The sequence below is a fragment of the Danio rerio genome, chromosome 13 (genome assembly GCF_049306965.1).
Source record: "Danio rerio strain Tuebingen ecotype United States chromosome 13, GRCz12tu, whole genome shotgun sequence".
Lineage (NCBI taxonomy): Eukaryota > Metazoa > Chordata > Actinopteri > Cypriniformes > Danionidae > Danio > Danio rerio.
The window spans coordinates 7,057,545-7,076,511 of NC_133188.1; the positions used below are offsets into that span (position 1 = coordinate 7,057,545).

An 18,967-nucleotide genomic window follows, 5' to 3' on the forward strand; every position below is an offset into this window, starting at 1 on the left:
AATGTAGTAACATTGTAGTTACTATGTAGTAACAATGTAAAAACATTGTAATTACTACGTAATAACATTGTAATTACTATGTGATAACATTGTAATTACTCCGTAAAAACATTGTAATTACTACATTGTTATAACATTGTACCTACATTGCAGTTACATCCAAGATAATGTTTATGAACAAATGTTTTAAAGCAGTAATTATGTATACGTAAAAATATGCATTAGATTTGTAATTACAAACTTCTATTTTGGATGTAACTGCTATATAATAACATTGTAGTTCCTACATTGTTATACCATTGTAGTTTCATCCAAAATAATATTTATAAATGTAAATGTTTCTTTGTATATTGCATGTACAATATTTGGTTATTTATAGTTGTATACGTAAATTTACACAGTGCACTTGTAATCACAAAGTCAATTACTATATCATTACAATATAATTGCATTGTAATTACATCTAAGATATTATTTATAAACGTAAACGTTTTAAAACAGCATTTGTTTGTATACGTAAATATACGCATTAGACATGAAAATACAAACTTTTATTTAGGATGTAATTACAATTTAAAAGCATTGTAGTTACTACGTATTAATAATGTAATTACTAGATTATTACATTGTAGTTAATATACTGTTATAACATTGTAGTTACATTGCAGTTACATCCAAGATAACATTGTTAAAAAAACATTTCAAAACAGTATTTGTGTGTATACATAACTATACGGTGCAGGCCTGTATTAACACACACTTTATTTTGGATGTAATTACAATTTAATAGCATTGTAGATACTACGTAATGACAATGCACTTACTACATTATTACATTGTAGATACTACAATGTTATAACATTGTATATAGGTTGTAGTTACATCCAAGATAATATTTATAAACCTAAATGTTTTAAAGCAGTATTTATGTAATTACAATATAATAACATTGCGATCACTATGTAATAACAATTCAAAAACCATTGTATTATGTAATAACACCGTGTTCACTACATTGTTATTATACATTGTTAATTACTATGTTATAACAATGTAATAACACTGTAAAAATGTTGTAAATACTTCATTGTTTTAACATTGTAATTACATCATAGATAATATTTATAAAATTAAATATTTTAAAACAGTTTGTGTATGCATATGTAAATATACGCATTAGACATGTAATTACAAACTTTTATTTTGGATGTAATTACATAATAACATTGTAATTCCTATATTGCTATAACATTGTAATTACATTGTAGTTGCATCCAAGATAATATTTATAAACTTAAATGTTTTAAAACAGTATTTGTGTATGTAAACGTGAATATACGCATTAGATATGTAATTACAAACTTTTATTTTAGATGTAGTTACAGTGTAAAAACATTGTAATCACTGTAATAACATTGTAATTTCTATGTAATAACAACGTATTAACGCTGTAATAACATTGTAATTACTATGTTATAATAATGTAATAACGCTGTAATAACATTGTAATTACTTCATTGATTTAACATTGTAATTACATCCTAGACATTGTTTATAAAATTAAATATTTTAAAACAGTTTGTGTATGTATATGTAAATATACGCATTAGGTAACTACAAACTTTTATTTTGGATGTAATTACAATATAATTACCTTGTAAATCTTACATTGCTATAACATTGTAATTACATTGTAGTTAAATAGAATATAATACTTATAAATGAAAATGTTACTTTATATATTGAATGTACAATATTTGGTTATCTATACTTGTATACATAAATTTACACAGTGTGCATGTATTTACAAACTTAATTACTATGTCATTATATTTACATTGCGATTGTATTACAGTTACATCTAATACAGTATTGATAAACTTAAACATTTTAAAACAGTATTTATATAAATAAACACAGTAGACATTTCATTACAAACTTTTATTTTTGGATGTAAATACAATGTAACAACTTTGTATTTACTATTTAGTAACATTGTAATTACTACTTAATAAACAATGTAGTCACTACGTAGTAACTATGTAATCACTAAACTATTACATTGTATTTACTACATTATTATAACATTGTCATTACATTGTAGTTACATCAAATATATTATTTATAAATAATATAAAACTTTTATATAAAATATAATATATAAAACTTTTATATTGTATGTAATAACAATGTAGTTACTACATAACAACATTGTAATTACTGCATTGTAATTAAATTGTAATACATTGTAGTTACATCCAAGTTATGTTTTATAAACTTAAATGTTTTTAGTGTTTGTGTTTGTTTACGTAACTATACGCAGCAGACATGTAATTACAAACGTTTATTTTGGATGTAATTACTATGTAACAACATTGTAATTACCTCATTGTTTTAACATTGTAATTACATCTATGATAGTATTGTAAATGTACTTTTGTATATTACATGTATAGTATAATAAACTGCTTACTAATATCTATTAATGTAGAGTTAATGCTTAACAAAAGACGAGTTAACTATTTGCTAATGCTTAATAAATGGTTCATAGCATGCAGTTATTATAAAGTGTTATCTAAAAAATAGTCCCATAAAGTCATACAGCTTTCTACACAGTGTTTGAGTAAATAATGTCAAACTTTTCAGTTCTGTATGATTTATTTCCTTAACATACTGATTTTAGTGCACTCCCTGTTGCTTAATATCAGCTTTCACTCTAGAAAGATAGATTACCATTGCAGCCCATGGTTGAATAATGTTTTTCTCCGGCACAGCTCCCTGTGGCTACAACGTTACAGCTCCAAACGGCACCATTTTTTCTCCAGGGTACCCAAATGAGTACCCAGACTCTCAGGACTGTACTTGGCTCATCAGCGTGCCCCATGGTCACGGGGTTTACATCAACTTCACCCTTCTCCAAACCGAGCCCGTGACGGACTATATCGCGGTCTGGTGAGCACAACTCCATTTAATGAGTCGTTTGGCAAATAGCAGGCCGAGAGGAGGACAAGGCAATTATTTAATCTCGCAGACTAGACTGAAGCTCTTGATGTTGTCATATGTCAAACAAATCATTATGCAAATTGAGCTCCGCTTTGTGTACCAATATCTGTCGTCTCTAGTCACTGTGTGTATTACGAACGGTGGTGATTCTCATTTTAAAAAAGAAAAAAAAAGTGATACAAAAAACAATCTGTTTTTATTCATTTTATTTTATTATTTTGTTTTGGTAGTTATTTATTTATTTATTTATTTATATTTTTATTTATATTTTTTTTATTATTTATTTACTTAGTATTATATATCATTTACTATATTAATTATTTAATTATTTATGTTTTTTTTTGTTTTTGTTGTTGTTAAAATTATTGCTGTTATTATTTTGTAATGCAGTCTTTTTTATTTGGAATTAATATTATTGCTGTTGTTGTTGTTGTTGTTGTTATTATTTTTATTGTTTTATTTTATTGTATTATTATTCATTTATTTTTATTTGTTTGTTTATTGATGTATTATATATTATTTCTTATAAATTGTTGTTGTTGTTGTTTTATTATCAATATTTATTTGTATTTGTATTTTTATTTGTTTTAATATTGTTGTAGTTGTTGTTATTTTGTAAAGCAGACTTTCTATAATATAGTAATTATAGTTACTAGTAAGTACAGTTACTAAACCATAACACTATACGTTTCATGAAAACGATCCGAATTATTATATATACTAATTATATTTAATAATAATCATAATTATTGTTATTATTATTATTATTATTATTATTATTATTATTTTTAGTAGTAGTAGTAGTAGTAGTAGTAGTAGTAGTAGTAGTAGTCTTAGTAGTAGTAGTAGCAGTATTATTATTATTATTATTATTATTATTACTGTTGTTGTTGTTGTTATTATCATTATTATTATTATTATTATTATTATTATTATTATTATTATTATTATTATTATTATTATTATTATTGTTGTTGTTGTACAATTTCATTGTTTTACCAAAGTAACAGAAACAAAAACATGTAAATTTGTTTTCTGCAGTGTTGGGCTGTAGCATTGCTACTAGCTTAAATACATTTCTCAATAGCATATTGGTAGCATCGCTACTTTTTAAATCAAATAGATTTTTGTTAGCAAAGCTATTTGTTTTGTCAAGTAGCGCAGTAGCCTCCACAGACGCTACATTTACTGATCGCGGATCATTAAGTAACGGCACCAACATTCACGGAGCTGTGAAGCTGGTGAAAGTAAATCCATATGATGGGGACAATGAAGATTTCTTCTTCCTGTTTTACGGTGGTTATCAACAAACTTTTGTAATTTATAGTAAGTACTATAATGATTTTGAACAACTCAATAGTAAAGTATTAAGATTTGTTGTAGTACTTGGTACTTTTATATAAAAAAATAATAATAATAAAAAAATAAATAAAATAATTATAATATATAGAATTATTAACCCCCTGTTTATTTTTCCCAAATGTCTGTTTAACGGAGAGATGTTTTCAGCACATTTCTAAACATTTCTCCAAAGGAAAAAAACAGAATTCAACATACTGTGAAAATTTCATAATTTGTAAATATTTAAAAAATGAAACAATTTCAAAGGGGGCTTAATAATTCTGACTTTAACTATATATATATATATATATATATATATATATATATATATATATATATATATATATATATATATATATATATATATAGTTTACTGTAGTAAAAGCTAAAGTATACTATGATAATTACTGTTAGTTCATGATAGTTACTAATGATACTCCATTATGTAGTGTAATTTATTAATGAAAAGTAAATATACATACAATATAATGCTTATTTCTAAATATCCCTGCTTATTAATGCTTATTCCTTAATATTCCTAAATATTTCTCTTTACTATAAATTATAGAATTTTAAATGTGTAACACCTGGTTTTGTTGGATTTTTTTGTGTTTGCTGTTATATACTATAATTTGTTTCTGTTTAGTACAGCATATTAATTGCAGTAAGTAGATTAACTATTATCCATATGTTTCATTGACAGTTTTATTGATCACTAAGATATGATTGACTTGGATTGAAGTTGCTTCAAATTAAAAAATAAAAACTCCAAAAATAGCTTAATGTAGCTAAGCTACTTTTTGCCAAGTAGCTTTTAGCTCAGCTTGCTACATTTCCCAGAGGCTAGCTTTTAGTGTAGTCCAGCTACATTTTAAGTAGAGTAGCTAATAGCTTAGCTCATCACATTCTTCAAGTAGTTTCCCCTACACTGGTTTTCTGTATATTATAATCATAGCAGAACATGTAATAATCATGCAATAATCATAAATTCCAATGAATATTCTGAAACAGTACAATAGTTGGTGAAAAACAATGTGGGAATACACAACTCAAGAGTATCGGCCATTAATTATCAAAAGCCATTAAAAATTACGGCTAGTCTGTTAAGTCATCATTTCTGGTCCAAGCTAGTCTGTAATGCAATCCCTTTATTCAAAAGTCAGCAGTTTCTCACTGTACATTCGGAGGTGAATCGGTTTTCTCAAACTAGTCAGAGCTTTGAGGTATTATTTTGCAGTTTAATGGCAGGATCACAGGTTGTAATGTAATTTCAAAGCATTTTCTCCTTCTTCCAGGGACGGCCCAGAGCAAAGCTACCCACAGCTGGGGATTTTCAGTGGCAACACAGCCCTCGAGTCAGCCTACAGCACTTTCAATCAGGTTCTTATCAAGTTCCACAGCGACTTCTCGACAAGTGGATTCTTTGTCCTCAATTTCCATGGTTAGTTTCTCCATCAAATAAAAAATGTTGCCACTGAAGTGCTGTGCATACCGCAAAGTGCTGCTCGAAATGTATTTGAAACATGGGATTCAGCTTGTTTTTTTCCATACACCACGGAGGCATGACTGCTGCTTCTGATGACATCACATTATTTCTGGAGATTAGAAGAGTCAAAAATAGAAGCTTCCTTTGGCCTCTTTGATATCAGTGTCAGCATGCAGGGATGTGTTGAAGAGCACAGGGAAATTGAACACACTTTCATCTAAACCTCCAACTTTCCTTCTAGAACAAATCTGGTTAGAGATGGGGGGTTTAAAGTCCAGGGTTCCTATGGAATTTCTGGAACATCCTGGAATTTTAAAAGGTCTATTCCAGACATTGAAAGTCATAGAGTTTTATTTATTGTTTTTTAAATTCATGGAGAATTTTGTTTGTAATTTAAAAATGTACTTCCTACTCATGGATATATGTTTTTATCATATCATTTTATGTTCACTGCAAAATAAGTTTTTCCTATTTAGATTTTTTTTGTCTTGTTTTTAGTGTCTTGTTTTCATAAATAATATATAATATGTCAAAATGAAGCAAGCCTTTTCCTTAAAACAAGCAAAACAATGAGCCATGTGGGGTAAGCAAAATAAGAAATGTTTATATGCTTACTCTATTTGCAGACTACTTTGCTTTTTGCATGTTGTGTTTATATGTATATGAGCAATATCACAAGAGTTACAGTTCGATATGGTTGTATATTGGCATTGGTGGGAGCCGTACGTTGGCTTGAGGCCACAGGCAGTGTCTTAGTGACCCACAAGTGATGATATACAGCAATATCGCACTGCTACGAGTGTGATATTGTGTTTATACAACAGTTTGACGACATAATATATAAAAAGTAAATCAAACTCGGAGAGTCTCAAAAATCTTTGTATGAGGAACTACTTTCTTCCTCCGTTCATTTATATCTGAAGCTGTCGTCAGAACAGCAGAAACTTTTGCTTATTCACCAAAATCACTTTAGAGCTATAGTGTAATGTCTAAAGTGATGACAAAACAGGTGATTTTGCTGACATTTGAAGATTATAAGTCTGAATGGTATTAAAATGCAATCAGTGTCCAAAGATTTCCCAGTAGTTCTCTGTTGCATTTGGGAAATCACAATAATTAACCCTGAAAAAGTCAAAGAAAAGCAAACACTACCAGATTACTATGGTATAAATACAGCACTACTACATACAAAAGAGAGAGATCGACTTAAAATGTCACTTACCTGTTCTATAATGAATTGATCAGCTGTAGACGAAATTTATGCCAAGTTATTCTCACCTAAGGACGTATTTTAAAGTCTATGTCGCCATCTTGTGGTGGACAGTCAACCCTCTTTGCTTTGCTCAATATGACAGGCTGATTGATGCAGGCACGCTGTATCTCCGAAATTATAAATATTTAAATTAGCCCCTATCCTTATCAATAAACTGCATACTTGCAATCTTAACAACTACATTCTCGCCTTAAAAAGCCTTAAAAGTATATTATGGTGTCCAACAGCTGCAATATTTGTAAAACTGTAGTGCAGTTATTCATCTGCTGTCACACTATATGGACGCAGTAATACACAAGGTTGAGGAGGCTGTAAGAGTGCTGTTATTGCAGAATATCGGGTGGCTATCGGCCAATCAGATTCGAGAACCAGACAGAACTGTTGTATAAATAAATTAATTATTTGATTAAGCAAAAAAAAATTATTTATATATATATTATTTTTTATTATTATGTATATTTTTTGGCTTGTATAGTGTTTCACTTCGATTTTATCCACTTTCCACTTATCAAAAGTAATCAAATGCAGTCACCAGGGTGTACCGACTAAAATACTCTATGTGGCTGTTTTATTTTTTGTCTGCTCAGTGCAAAACCAGGAACATATTTCCTATTATCGCAGCCTAAAGTGACTGATTTTGTGGTGACCTTTTTCAAAACAAGCAGTAATATGTGCAGCATTCCATGTGTTATTTTGCTGTGAAAACACACATTTATACATCATATTTGTTTGTTACTTTTTACCTCAATTACTAATGGTTGTCACAATTGATATAAAGTAAAAACTAATAGAAACAAAGAGAATTAGAGTTCATCCCTTAACCATATAAAACCTACTGAATCATATTTGCTAAACAAACAAAGTGGTCAAATCTCTTCAACATCAGCGTTAGAAAAATCATGTTATAGTTTTTAGATTTTTTTATTTTAGTGATGGATTCAATAAACGTAGCCTTGTTTAAATAGGCTTTGGCTGAATGCACTGTGCAATACTGTCACAGTATGTGTCTAGAGTGTCACACACCTAAGAAAAAGCACAGTCTCTATGTCAACTCAATGCATCACGCATCAGTTGAGCACTTTCTATGCGTGTACATACTCAAAATACTGTATGCGGCAATACAAAAAAAAAAAAAAAAGTAGTTTCCTCTACATTTACTTGATTTTGAATTTAATTCAGTGATCGCAGAATTGCTTAATCAGGTTTATTGTAGGTCTTGGAAAATTTGACTTTTGTAGGGGAAGTTAGGGATAAGTCAAGGAATTTAACGTTTTGCTTAGAGTGGTATCCTAAAATACTTGACTTTTATTCCTGACAAGGTTCTCAGTATGTTAATATATTGAACAATATTGTCATATGTTGTTTAAATGTAATTGATATTTTGGATTGTGTCATGCTTATAAAAGTGAGTGTAAAATGCAAAATATTTCGATAGCTTATAGGCTGAAGAAATGCCCTCCTCCCCCTGTGGTTGAGCAAGCAGAGATATTATTTGAAGACCAGGACTATGAAATCGGTATGGTACTTTTTGCAACAATATCGAAGACATGATATTATAAAAATAAAACTAAAGAAAAAAATGTTGAAGCATGTTTTATTCTTTGTGCTGCTTTACTATTGCGTGTAGGTGATATTGTGAAGTATCGATGCTTTCCTGGATTTACATTGATCGGCAGCGATGAGGTCACCTGTAAGCTGAACTCTCATCTGCAGTTTGAGGGCCCAACACCAGCTTGTGAAGGTCAGTAAAGAAAAGATGCACAAAATCTGTCAAAATATGTTTTTGTTATAGGGTATATGCCGAAGCATGCTAATAGGCCTTTTAATTCGCCAGTAACCTGGGTTAAGCGCTTCCGGCAAATTGAATGCCAATGCAAAATCCGGTGCGTTTAAGGTCTGTTTTCTTTAAAAATCAGCGATCTCCACTGGCTGAGTGATATCCGATTTAAAGTGGGTCTCAGATTGTACAATAAGCACTGCATTAAATTACATTTCCCCCGCCATATCTTTATAATATGAGCATTTATTTTACCCCAGTATATTCAATGGAGCTTCTGCGTTAGCTTGCCGATTCTGACGGGGGCGTGCGAGTAAACAGCTTTTTGTCTCGTTTTATGCTTGAGCAACTAAATAAATGCTACATTTTATTTAACTGAATGTATTTTAATGACATTACAACATCGATGCTGTAGAAGGAACCGTATAAAATGGAAAAAAGTTCACAATAACAGGTCACCGGAAGTGTATCAGCATGGGAACAGCACTAGCTCGGCATATACCCTATTGATATTATTAATGTTAATAATAAATATAAATAATAAATATAAAACTTAATAGTGTATGTATATACTGTATTACAGTTGAAGTCAGAAATATTACCCCCCTGAATTATTAGCCCCCCTGTTTATTTTTTCCCAATTTCTTTTTAACAGTTTTTTTCAACACATTTCTAAACATAATAGTTTTAATAACTCATTTCTAATAACTGATTTATTTCATCTTTGCCATGATGACAGTTAATAATATATGACTAGATATTTTTCAAGACACTTCTATACAGCTTACAGTGACATTTAAAGGCTTAACTTGGTTAATTAGGTTAACTAGGCAGGTTAGGGCAATTAGGCAAGTTATTGGATAATGATGGTTTGTTCTGTAAACTGTCGAAAAAAAATAAGTTAAAGGGGCTAATAATTTTGACCTTAAATGGTTTTTAAAAATTAAAAACTCCTTTTATTTTAGCCGAAATAACACAAATGAGATTTTTTCCAGAAGAAAAAATATTATCAGACGTACTATGAAAATTTCCTTGCTGTGTTAAACATCATTTGGGAAATATTTAAAAAAGAAAAAAAAAATCAAAGGGGGGCTAATAATACTGATTTCAACTGTATATAATTATTATATTTATTATTATTATTATTATTGTTATTTTATTTATTTATTTATGTATTTATTTATTTATTTATTTATTTTTTGATTGTCCATAGAATAACCACGTCTACACAATGTTTTGCCTAATTTCCCTATGCTTGCCAAATTAACCTGTTATGCCTTTATTTGGATCTTAAGCTGAATATTAGTATTCTGAAAAATATCTAGTCGAATATTATGTATTGTCATCATGGCAAAGATTAAAGGAATCAGTTATTAGAATTGAGTTATTATTATGTTTAGAAGTGTGTTAAAAAATTCTTTCTGTTTGGAAAAAAACTGAAATTGGGAAAAAATATACAGTGGGCTAATAATTCAGGAGGGCTAATAATTCTTACTTCAACTATTTATGTTTGTATCACATCTACATAATAAATATATAAAACACATACACACACACACACACACACACACACACACATTAAGTCAAAACAAAGTTTAATTCACGATTAATCTTTGACCAGCACCAGAATTAGAATGAGCCGAGTTTAATTAAGTGACTCTGAATCAGCATAAAACCCTTAAACTTGCCTTAAAAATCCCCCCTTTGGGAATCATTTTACAATAAAGCACTATATTAATCAGCCTGTTACATAATACGGATTACAAAACACAACCAAAAGCACAAACTTCATGTGAATAGCTTAAAATGGGGGATCTGAAATGATGAAAAATGCTGAATCATTAGTATTTCCCCTCTAATCAAAGCTTGTAATAATGCAATCCATAAAAAAGTGACACCATATGCCCCATAGGCAACATTGCTTTGTTGTCTGTGGAAACAAACAGACAGTAGCCGACAGCTGTCTTGGGAGCAAGGGTGGAAAAAAGAAAGCGTTCCAGTTATCCTCAGCAAAGCTTTCAGTTGTAAATCTGAGCCGTTTGGCTTGTCTGTACTTTTTGTACAATGCCATGAAGAAGCAATAGTTCTTCTGGTTTGTTTCCTCCACCCTCCCGCCCACAAGGCGGATTAACAGAAAGCTTCAGCTCACTTTGTTGCTTCCTCAAACCGAGGCTCGCGGGCCCTGAGGTGAATCCAGAAGTAGTGCATGTTAGAGAAAGTTTTTTTAGACTTTACTGGAATACTCCAGGGCTTACAGCTAATGCTTTGTTTGTAGGGTAACCACATTGTGATTTGTAATAACTCAAATGACCTCAGATGTTTTTTGTCGGTTCTCTTCAGCTCAGTGCCCTGCAAATGAAGAACGGTCTGCCTCCTCTGGTGTGATCCTGAGCCCGGGATTCCCAAAAAACTACCCCAACTCCCAGACCTGCTCTTGGATCATCAGAGTGCAGCCTGCCTTCACCATCTCCATTTATGTGGAAATGTTCCAGAGCGAGAAGCAGTTTGACGAACTGGAGATTTTTGATGGTAAACTTTTATTATTACATTGTTACATTATTAAAATGCCAAGCAAAAACTTTTTTTGGGGGGGGGTCACACTTTATTTTAAAGTACAATTCACACTATTAACAAACTATTAACTTAGACTTTTAGCACAATAAACTACTAATTAGCTGTTTATTAATAGTTGATTAGTAGTTGGGTTTAGTTGCTGGGTAGGATTAGGGATGTAAAATAAGATCATACTTTATAAGTGCTAAGTAAAAATCCAAAATCAAAACAAAAAAGTGCTCAGGGGTAGCTTAAATAATGTGTCGTTGGTCTTTAGTAGGGCTGTAACGATACACCAAACCCACGGTTCGATTCGTATCATGATTTTTGACCCACGATTCAGTTCGTATCACGATTTTTTTTCGTGGGAGGGGGGAGAAAAAGATTTTTAAAACTATATTTTTTATTAAATATCAATTGAAAAATCGATCCCACTTTATGTTGTGTCCTTAACTACTATGTATTTACATCAAAAAATAAATACAATGTACCTACTGTGTTTATAATGTATTTGAGAACACTTGTGGTGCTTTTGAGTTGGGATAGAGGTTGGGTTATGGACAGGTTAGGTGGTATGGGTAGGTTTTAGGGTGGGTTAAGGTGTAAGGGATGGTCAACAGTGTATTTACAAATGTAATTACAAAAGTTATTTACAGATGTAATTACATGCAGGTATTTAATCAAGCATAAGTACACAGTAAATACATGTATTTACACAATAAGTACATTGTAACAAACTATTAACTCCTGTGTAAGTACATATTAGTTAAGGCCACTTAATATAAAGTGGGACCGAAAAATCTTTATAAACTGAACATCAAAGAACAATATTAGCATTGCAAATTATTAACAATATAAATAGCCATATGTAAATACATAAATAGCCAAAGCTATAACACTTCTGTTTTCTTTGTAACAAAATACTGTTGAAAAACCAAACAGAACTAAACTCCATTGTGGAGATGATTCAAGGATGTTGAAAATTCTTTTTCAATCAAGTTCTCTCACATTGAAAAAGTAATTTAAATGGCTACTGTTTTACACTGAGGTAACTGAGGCTTAATGCCTGTGCTGCAAACCACAAATCAAGTAAGCATTAAACAAATAAACAACTTATTTCTCTCAAGAAAACCAAACTCGTTTGATTTAAGGGAGCTGAAAATTCTTCTTCAGAAACACCATCATGTCAACATTGCAGTCAAAAAAACGTGACAACTTTTCTTACTCTGCCGGGGAGTCGGGACATCTGGTGAACGCCCATCTTTCTCTGCGCAGCCACATTAACAGTGGGGCAAAGCATCGTATATGCGGTGAAAATCCGGCCGCTTCGACAGCATTGGCAATATTTCTGCCGTTGTCTGTTGTCAAGCGGGGTTAAGTTGGTTTTGTTTTCGATATTCCTGACATATTCAGACGGTCCCTTACTAAGAGCTCCGCGCAAGCTCTTCCAGCTAAACGCATATTGCAAGGGCTTAAACGGAGCAGTGCTCGTAATGTCAAGCAAAAAAAAAAAAAGTTTCCTTACGTTCTTCTTTAACTAGCTCAACTTTTGCAGGCACGCGTGACGTTATTGGAAAGGTAGTCACCGGGTATGTCGCGATTCCCCCTTATCACACCACGACACAGGATCGTAGATCTGAGTGTCGCGATTTCGGTTACATATCTCGTATTGTTACAGCCCTAGTCTTTAAGTAATGGATTCATCAGTTACCTAAGGCAGCTGTTTGCCGAAATGTGTAGGCACTTTTTAAGTAATAACCATGACAATAAAGGCGAAGTACATTTAGAAATCACTATTTTTTTATTTGCCTTTTTTTGATTTGAGGTTGTAAATCTAAATCTAAGGGATTTTTATTACTGTAGTTTGTATTTTTAAGCATTTTCTTATATTTTCAAGTGTAACAGAAAGTGTAATGTGATCTGTAGTGGCAACTAGGTTAAACTTGATTTGATCGGATCAGGCACTTGGATAAAAAAGTTTGAGAATCCCGATGCTATGACATTCTGTCCTTCTTAACAGATCCGCGGTTTGCAATATTTAGCTTTTCTTGTTGTTTGTGTAATCTTTTATTCATCAGGGCCATCTGGACAGAGTCCGTTGTTGGTAGCTCTGAGTGGGAACCACTCCACACAACTGAACTTCACTAGCAAAACAAACCAGCTTTACCTCAGATGGTCAACCGATCATGCAACCAGCAAGAAAGGCTTCAAAATACGCTACACAGGTTTGTTTTGTATACTTTTATATGTATATTGCATGTGGTTAGGCATTTTGCACATATATGACATACTATTATATTTTGCATTTAATGCATCCAGAAGTACTGTGTAGTAATTCTGATCAAACATGGAGATGAAAAAAAATATTAATGCTTTAGTGAAAAATAAATCAGCAACACTTGTGTAATAAAGGAATCTGGTATATAGTTTGTAAATCCTGAACAAGCATATACAGTGCTCAGCATATAAGTACACTCCTCACAGACCTCTCTTTTACTTAAATATTTTCCACAGGATGCTTTGCAATAATATATTTGTGCAGATTGTGTTAGATTAGTCAGTATAGATCTGGGATCTATCAGGGACAGATCTGGGACAATAGAGTTGTGGATCCACGTGCAGTTTATTACAAAGAATTATCAAGCAGGCAACAGTCAAAATAGGGGCAAACAGGAGCATACAGGAAATCCATAGTTAAAAGCAGGCAAGTGGTCAGGCCAGGCAGCAAAACAACATAAACAGTAAAACAAAGCAAAGGTAAAAACAACAGGAAGGCAAGGCAAGGTTAACGCTTATGTGGTGCTCTAAACCAGAAATTGGGCCCATGGGCTAAAGTTGGCCCATGGTAACCTTTAATTTGGCTCACCATCGCATCTTAAAGGAAGAATGATGGGGATTGTATTGTCATTTCACATTTAATTGAACCTTGTATTTGTTTGTTGTATCGTTAAGCTAACTGAAATTAAATGTTTCAATTCAAATGGTGTTATTTAATCAGATTTAATTTAAAATGTACTGTGCATACTGTCATTGGCAGCTATAGGCAGATTCTGCTTGACCAGTGTATTCAAAATTGAACTCCAAATGTGATTGTTTATTATTATATTGCAATAGGTTGAAGTATTAGTTGAAATTAATTTGAAGATTACCCATGGCAACTTTAATGTAAAATATTTTGGTACATTTAACTTCAGCCCACAACTATTAATGATATTTGGTTTTTGCTTCATCATACGAAAAGGTTTGGGCATCCCTGCTCTAAACAGAATCAAGACTCAGCAAAGAGTGTGTGAAAATGGGGTGAATATATATAGTCCATGCAATCATTCAATGATGACCAGGTGGCTGTCAGCTGTGGCAGGAGTCATTGATGCAAGGATTTCTGGGAGTTGTTGTTCGGTTCAGTCACAGATTTGTAGTTCTCCAGCAATCTGCAAATGTTAGATCGCTGGTGATCAGGGCAGTAAAGCCAAAACTAGAACTATTCTAACAAAAAAACTAAAGATCACAGCCCAAAAAAGAGTACCCCCAAATTAGAATCTGACTTTCTAATCACATCAGTGTGATTGTATGCTTCAGGGACCAGCCAAGGCTGATCACACCAGTGTGATTGTATGCATAAAAGAGATAATGATGGTTTGTTCTGTAGACAATTGATAAAATATTGCTTAAAGGGGCTAAAAATATTGACCTTTAAGTGTTTTTTTTTTTCAATTTTATTATTTAAAATTGGCCAAAATAAAGTAAATAAGACTTTCTCCAGAAAAAAGTGTTTGAAATACTGTGAAACAATCCTTGTTTTATTAAACATCATTTGATAAATTTAAACAGGAAAAAATCCATAAAACCTAAAAAATATCAAATTTTGTTATTATTATTATTATTATTAATAATAATAATAATAATAATAATAATAATAATAATAAGTAACAACTCCTTTGAATTTAAATCTTTTATCGTTATCCTTAACATAGTGTTAGGTGACAAAACCAGTTTAATAAACCTTTTTTATATATTGGAAATATTCGCTTAGAAAATGATAAAAAAAAAAAAAATTAAAATAGGGTGTACTCGTTTATGCATATTTGCATGAAAGGCTAACTCCATGTGCTTGATTCCCCTGTTCCACATGTAATAATATGTGTCAGATTAATTCCAGTCTTACAGCCCTCTAGGGTTGTTGCTTTGGATCCAAATGAGTCAATAATTTCAGACGTCAGCCTTTTATAAGTTAACTGCCATTAGGTTACAACCAGACACATTCTACCTTCAGGGAGCCATTGACAAGTCTGCTGTAATAGAGGTCAAAGATGCGGTAATGAATTTTGCTGAATAACTACCGTGTCATATTCTTCTGACCGACATTTCCACCGGCTAAACATGATATATATGAGCCGCAAAGCCAGTGGCCATGATTACTCTGCATCTCTACACCCGCTTCCCCTTTCTCTGCCTCTCTGTCAGGGTTTCTTTCTTTCTCGCTTCATTTCAGTTGATCTTTCTGACATGCTGTGCCCTGCGCAAGCACATTATTTCAGTGTGTTGCCACATGCTTTCTGTTTATTGCGTTTCGTCAAGAGCAAACAGAAAAAGAAACCATTATGTCCCTCAGAGTGACTGAGTTTTTGAAACCGACAGTGTTTTTTTTTAATCTTCAGTTGAACCATATATGTTTATATAGTTGAAGTCTGAATTATTAGCCCTCCTGAATTATTAGCCCCCCTGTAAATTTCTGTTTAACAGCAATATTTTTTCAACTCATTTCTGAACATAATAGTTTTAATAACTAATTTCTAATAACTGATTTCATAATATTTTGCTAGATATTTTTCAAGATACAGTACTAGTATTCAGCTTAAAGTGACATTTAATGGCTTAACTATGCTAATTAGATCAGGTTTCCAGGGAAAGACGAGGACTCAGGTGGACTCAATACAAAATATGGGTTTAATGATTATAATATAAAACAAAAAGGCAACAAATACAAACCCGAGGGTGAAAACGTTAACAAAAGACAAAAACTAACATGGACTGGGCTGGCTAGGAAAGGCAGGGCTGGATAAGACTAGACCAGACTTGACAAGTCGATATACGATGACGAACTGGCACAGGACAGCAGACAAGAGAGAGCTATAAAGGGATAATAATTGACAAACAAACAGGTGAACAAATAATAAACATATAAACATAATATAAACTAATAATGGGTTAACAAGGAGTGTGGGAATAGACCCAAGGTTCTCAACAGGGCTGAAACAATACATGTATTCATCCCGAACCGTCACTGTACGATGGTCACAATTCGGTTGACATGAAGAATACAGAATACATTCACAAAGATCGTGTTTCTCTGTCGGAAGACGTGATACAGCAGTGTTTACCAGTGGTTTTGCTGTTTTCCTAGTGTCATGTCAACATGCTACGTGTAAACAGAAGCGCACAACACTAGTCTCACCTCTGAGCTCTTTTGATTGGAATGAGTGCTCTGGGTGAAAGTTGAAAATTGTTTACCTTTACAAGGCATCTAAAAATGCAGTGCTGCCAAACAGTCGAGTTTATGACAGTCACGCACATTTGTAAAAAATAGAAATATAAGATATTGTCTTATCGTGAGCTCGTAAGTCAGTCTGTGAGTGTTCACTACACACACACACACACATAATATTTCACAGTTAGATCTGCTGCATAGATGGACTCTGTGCTGCATTTTCAATAAAAAAAGATTTCAGTTTCTCTAGTCAGTACCGTTCCTGCAGTTGATGTACCGGTCCGTTGTGGTAAAGAAGGAGCCAAGCCGAAAGGCAAAGCTTTCAATTTACCGGTCATTCTACGATCCTACTCTCACCTATGGTCATGAGCTTTGGGTCATGACCGAAAGGACAAGATCTTGGAGACAAGCGGCCGAAATGAGTTTCCTTCGCAGGGTGGCAGGGAGCACCCTTATAGATAGGGTGAGGAGCTCTGACACCCGGGTGGAGCTCGGAGTAAAGCCGCTGCTCCTCTATATTGAGAGAAGTCAGCTGAGGTGGCTCAGGCATTTGTTTCAGATGCCTCCTGGATGCTTTCCTAGGGAGGTGTTCCAGGCATGTCCCACCAGAAGGAGGCCTTGGGGAAGACCCAGGACACGCTGGAGAGACTATTTCTCTCGGCTGGCCTAGGAACACCTTGGGATCCCCCCGGAGGAGCTAGAGAAAGTGTCTAGGGAGAGGGAAGTCTGGGGTTCTCTCCTAAGACTGCTGCCCAGCCCCGAAAAGAAAATTAATGAAAATAGAAAATGAATGAATGAATGGATGAGATCTGAAGATCTTAAGACTGAATCTTAAATTAAAAACGGGCCACGAGCAACAAACAATGGCAACACTGACAGAACGCAAGACACGAGGAGACAATAAATAAAAACACTCACTGTGAACATGCATGTTCTGATCCCAGCGCCAACTGAAACTAACCAGACTGGAGGGCTGAGAACAAAAAACACCATTCTGCAATCAAAACAACAGACACACCATGACAAAAATGCGTAATCCGAGTTTACACGGCCTGAGTGTGGCAAAGATGACACTCACACAAAGACTAAGACAGACATTGACAGGAAATATGAGGGGCCGAACTGAGGAATCTCGAGCCGAACACAACTTAATAGACAAGACAGGACTAGTGTCTGGACTCTGCCACCAAAACAAGAATTAACAAGACTGAAGGGGCAGAATCCTGACAAATTAGGCAAGTTATGATAATCAAGCAAATTGTTGTATAACAATGGTTTATTTTGTAGATAATCGAAAATAGAATATTGCTTAGGAGGCTAAAAATATTGATCTCAAAATGTTTTTTAAAAAATTTATAACTGGCTAAAATAAAGCAAATAAGACTTTCTCCAGGAGAAAATAAATATAATAGGAAATCCTGTGAAAAATTCCTTGTTCTGTTAAATAAAACTTGGAAAATATTTGAAAAAGAAAAATAAATCTAATAATTTTGACTTTAACTGCATCTCTTTTTGATAATTATCACCTTTTTCTTATCTTTCAGAAGGATCTCTTGGTTTTATGCCTTTATTAGTCCTCTGGGCCTTTGAAAATTAGAATTCAGTGCCACATTAAGCTTTTTCCTTTTTTTAAGCTATGGTTAATCACTCACAGCTAAGTCTCTCTGCAGAGTTGGTGTGATGATGCGTTTGATTTGATCTGTCTGATGTGAGATTAAGCTTTGACACCCTTCAAGCTTACGCTTTCCCTTTTATGATGAGTAAACTTGTGTTTGTCACATCAAAACATAGATCTAATGATAGCCATCAACCTGCATTTTCTCCTTCGCTTTATCTTACAATCAATCTTTAACCAGTTTAAAGACCTCATGCAATCAGAATTTGAGATCTGTGGCTTGTTAGCGCATAAACATATTTCTTTGCGAGGAAGTAAGCTAATATTATGGATTACTCTTGTATGTACATTGATTTTGTCTAATAGAACATTTTCTGGGAAACTGGACTACTAATAAACATATTTTGTTTATTGAACAAAATATGAGGCAG

At 32.8% G+C, this 18,967-nt stretch overlaps 1 protein-coding gene across 1 annotated transcript in view; it reads left to right on the forward strand.

The window, feature by feature from the left end:
• The window catches only part of LOC101885457 (CUB and sushi domain-containing protein 1), a 219,117-nt gene that overhangs the window by 115,628 nt on the left and 84,522 nt on the right, over nucleotides 1-18,967 (forward strand). Inside the window, exons 20-25 of the mRNA XM_073920566.1 lie at nucleotides 2,775-2,952; nucleotides 5,640-5,785; nucleotides 8,539-8,619; nucleotides 8,731-8,844; nucleotides 11,221-11,409; nucleotides 13,512-13,658. Of these exons, the coding sequence (XP_073776667.1) occupies nucleotides 2,775-2,952; nucleotides 5,640-5,785; nucleotides 8,539-8,619; nucleotides 8,731-8,844; nucleotides 11,221-11,409; nucleotides 13,512-13,658 (855 nt within the window). The remainder of the gene's footprint in view (nucleotides 1-2,774; nucleotides 2,953-5,639; nucleotides 5,786-8,538; nucleotides 8,620-8,730; nucleotides 8,845-11,220; nucleotides 11,410-13,511; nucleotides 13,659-18,967) is intronic.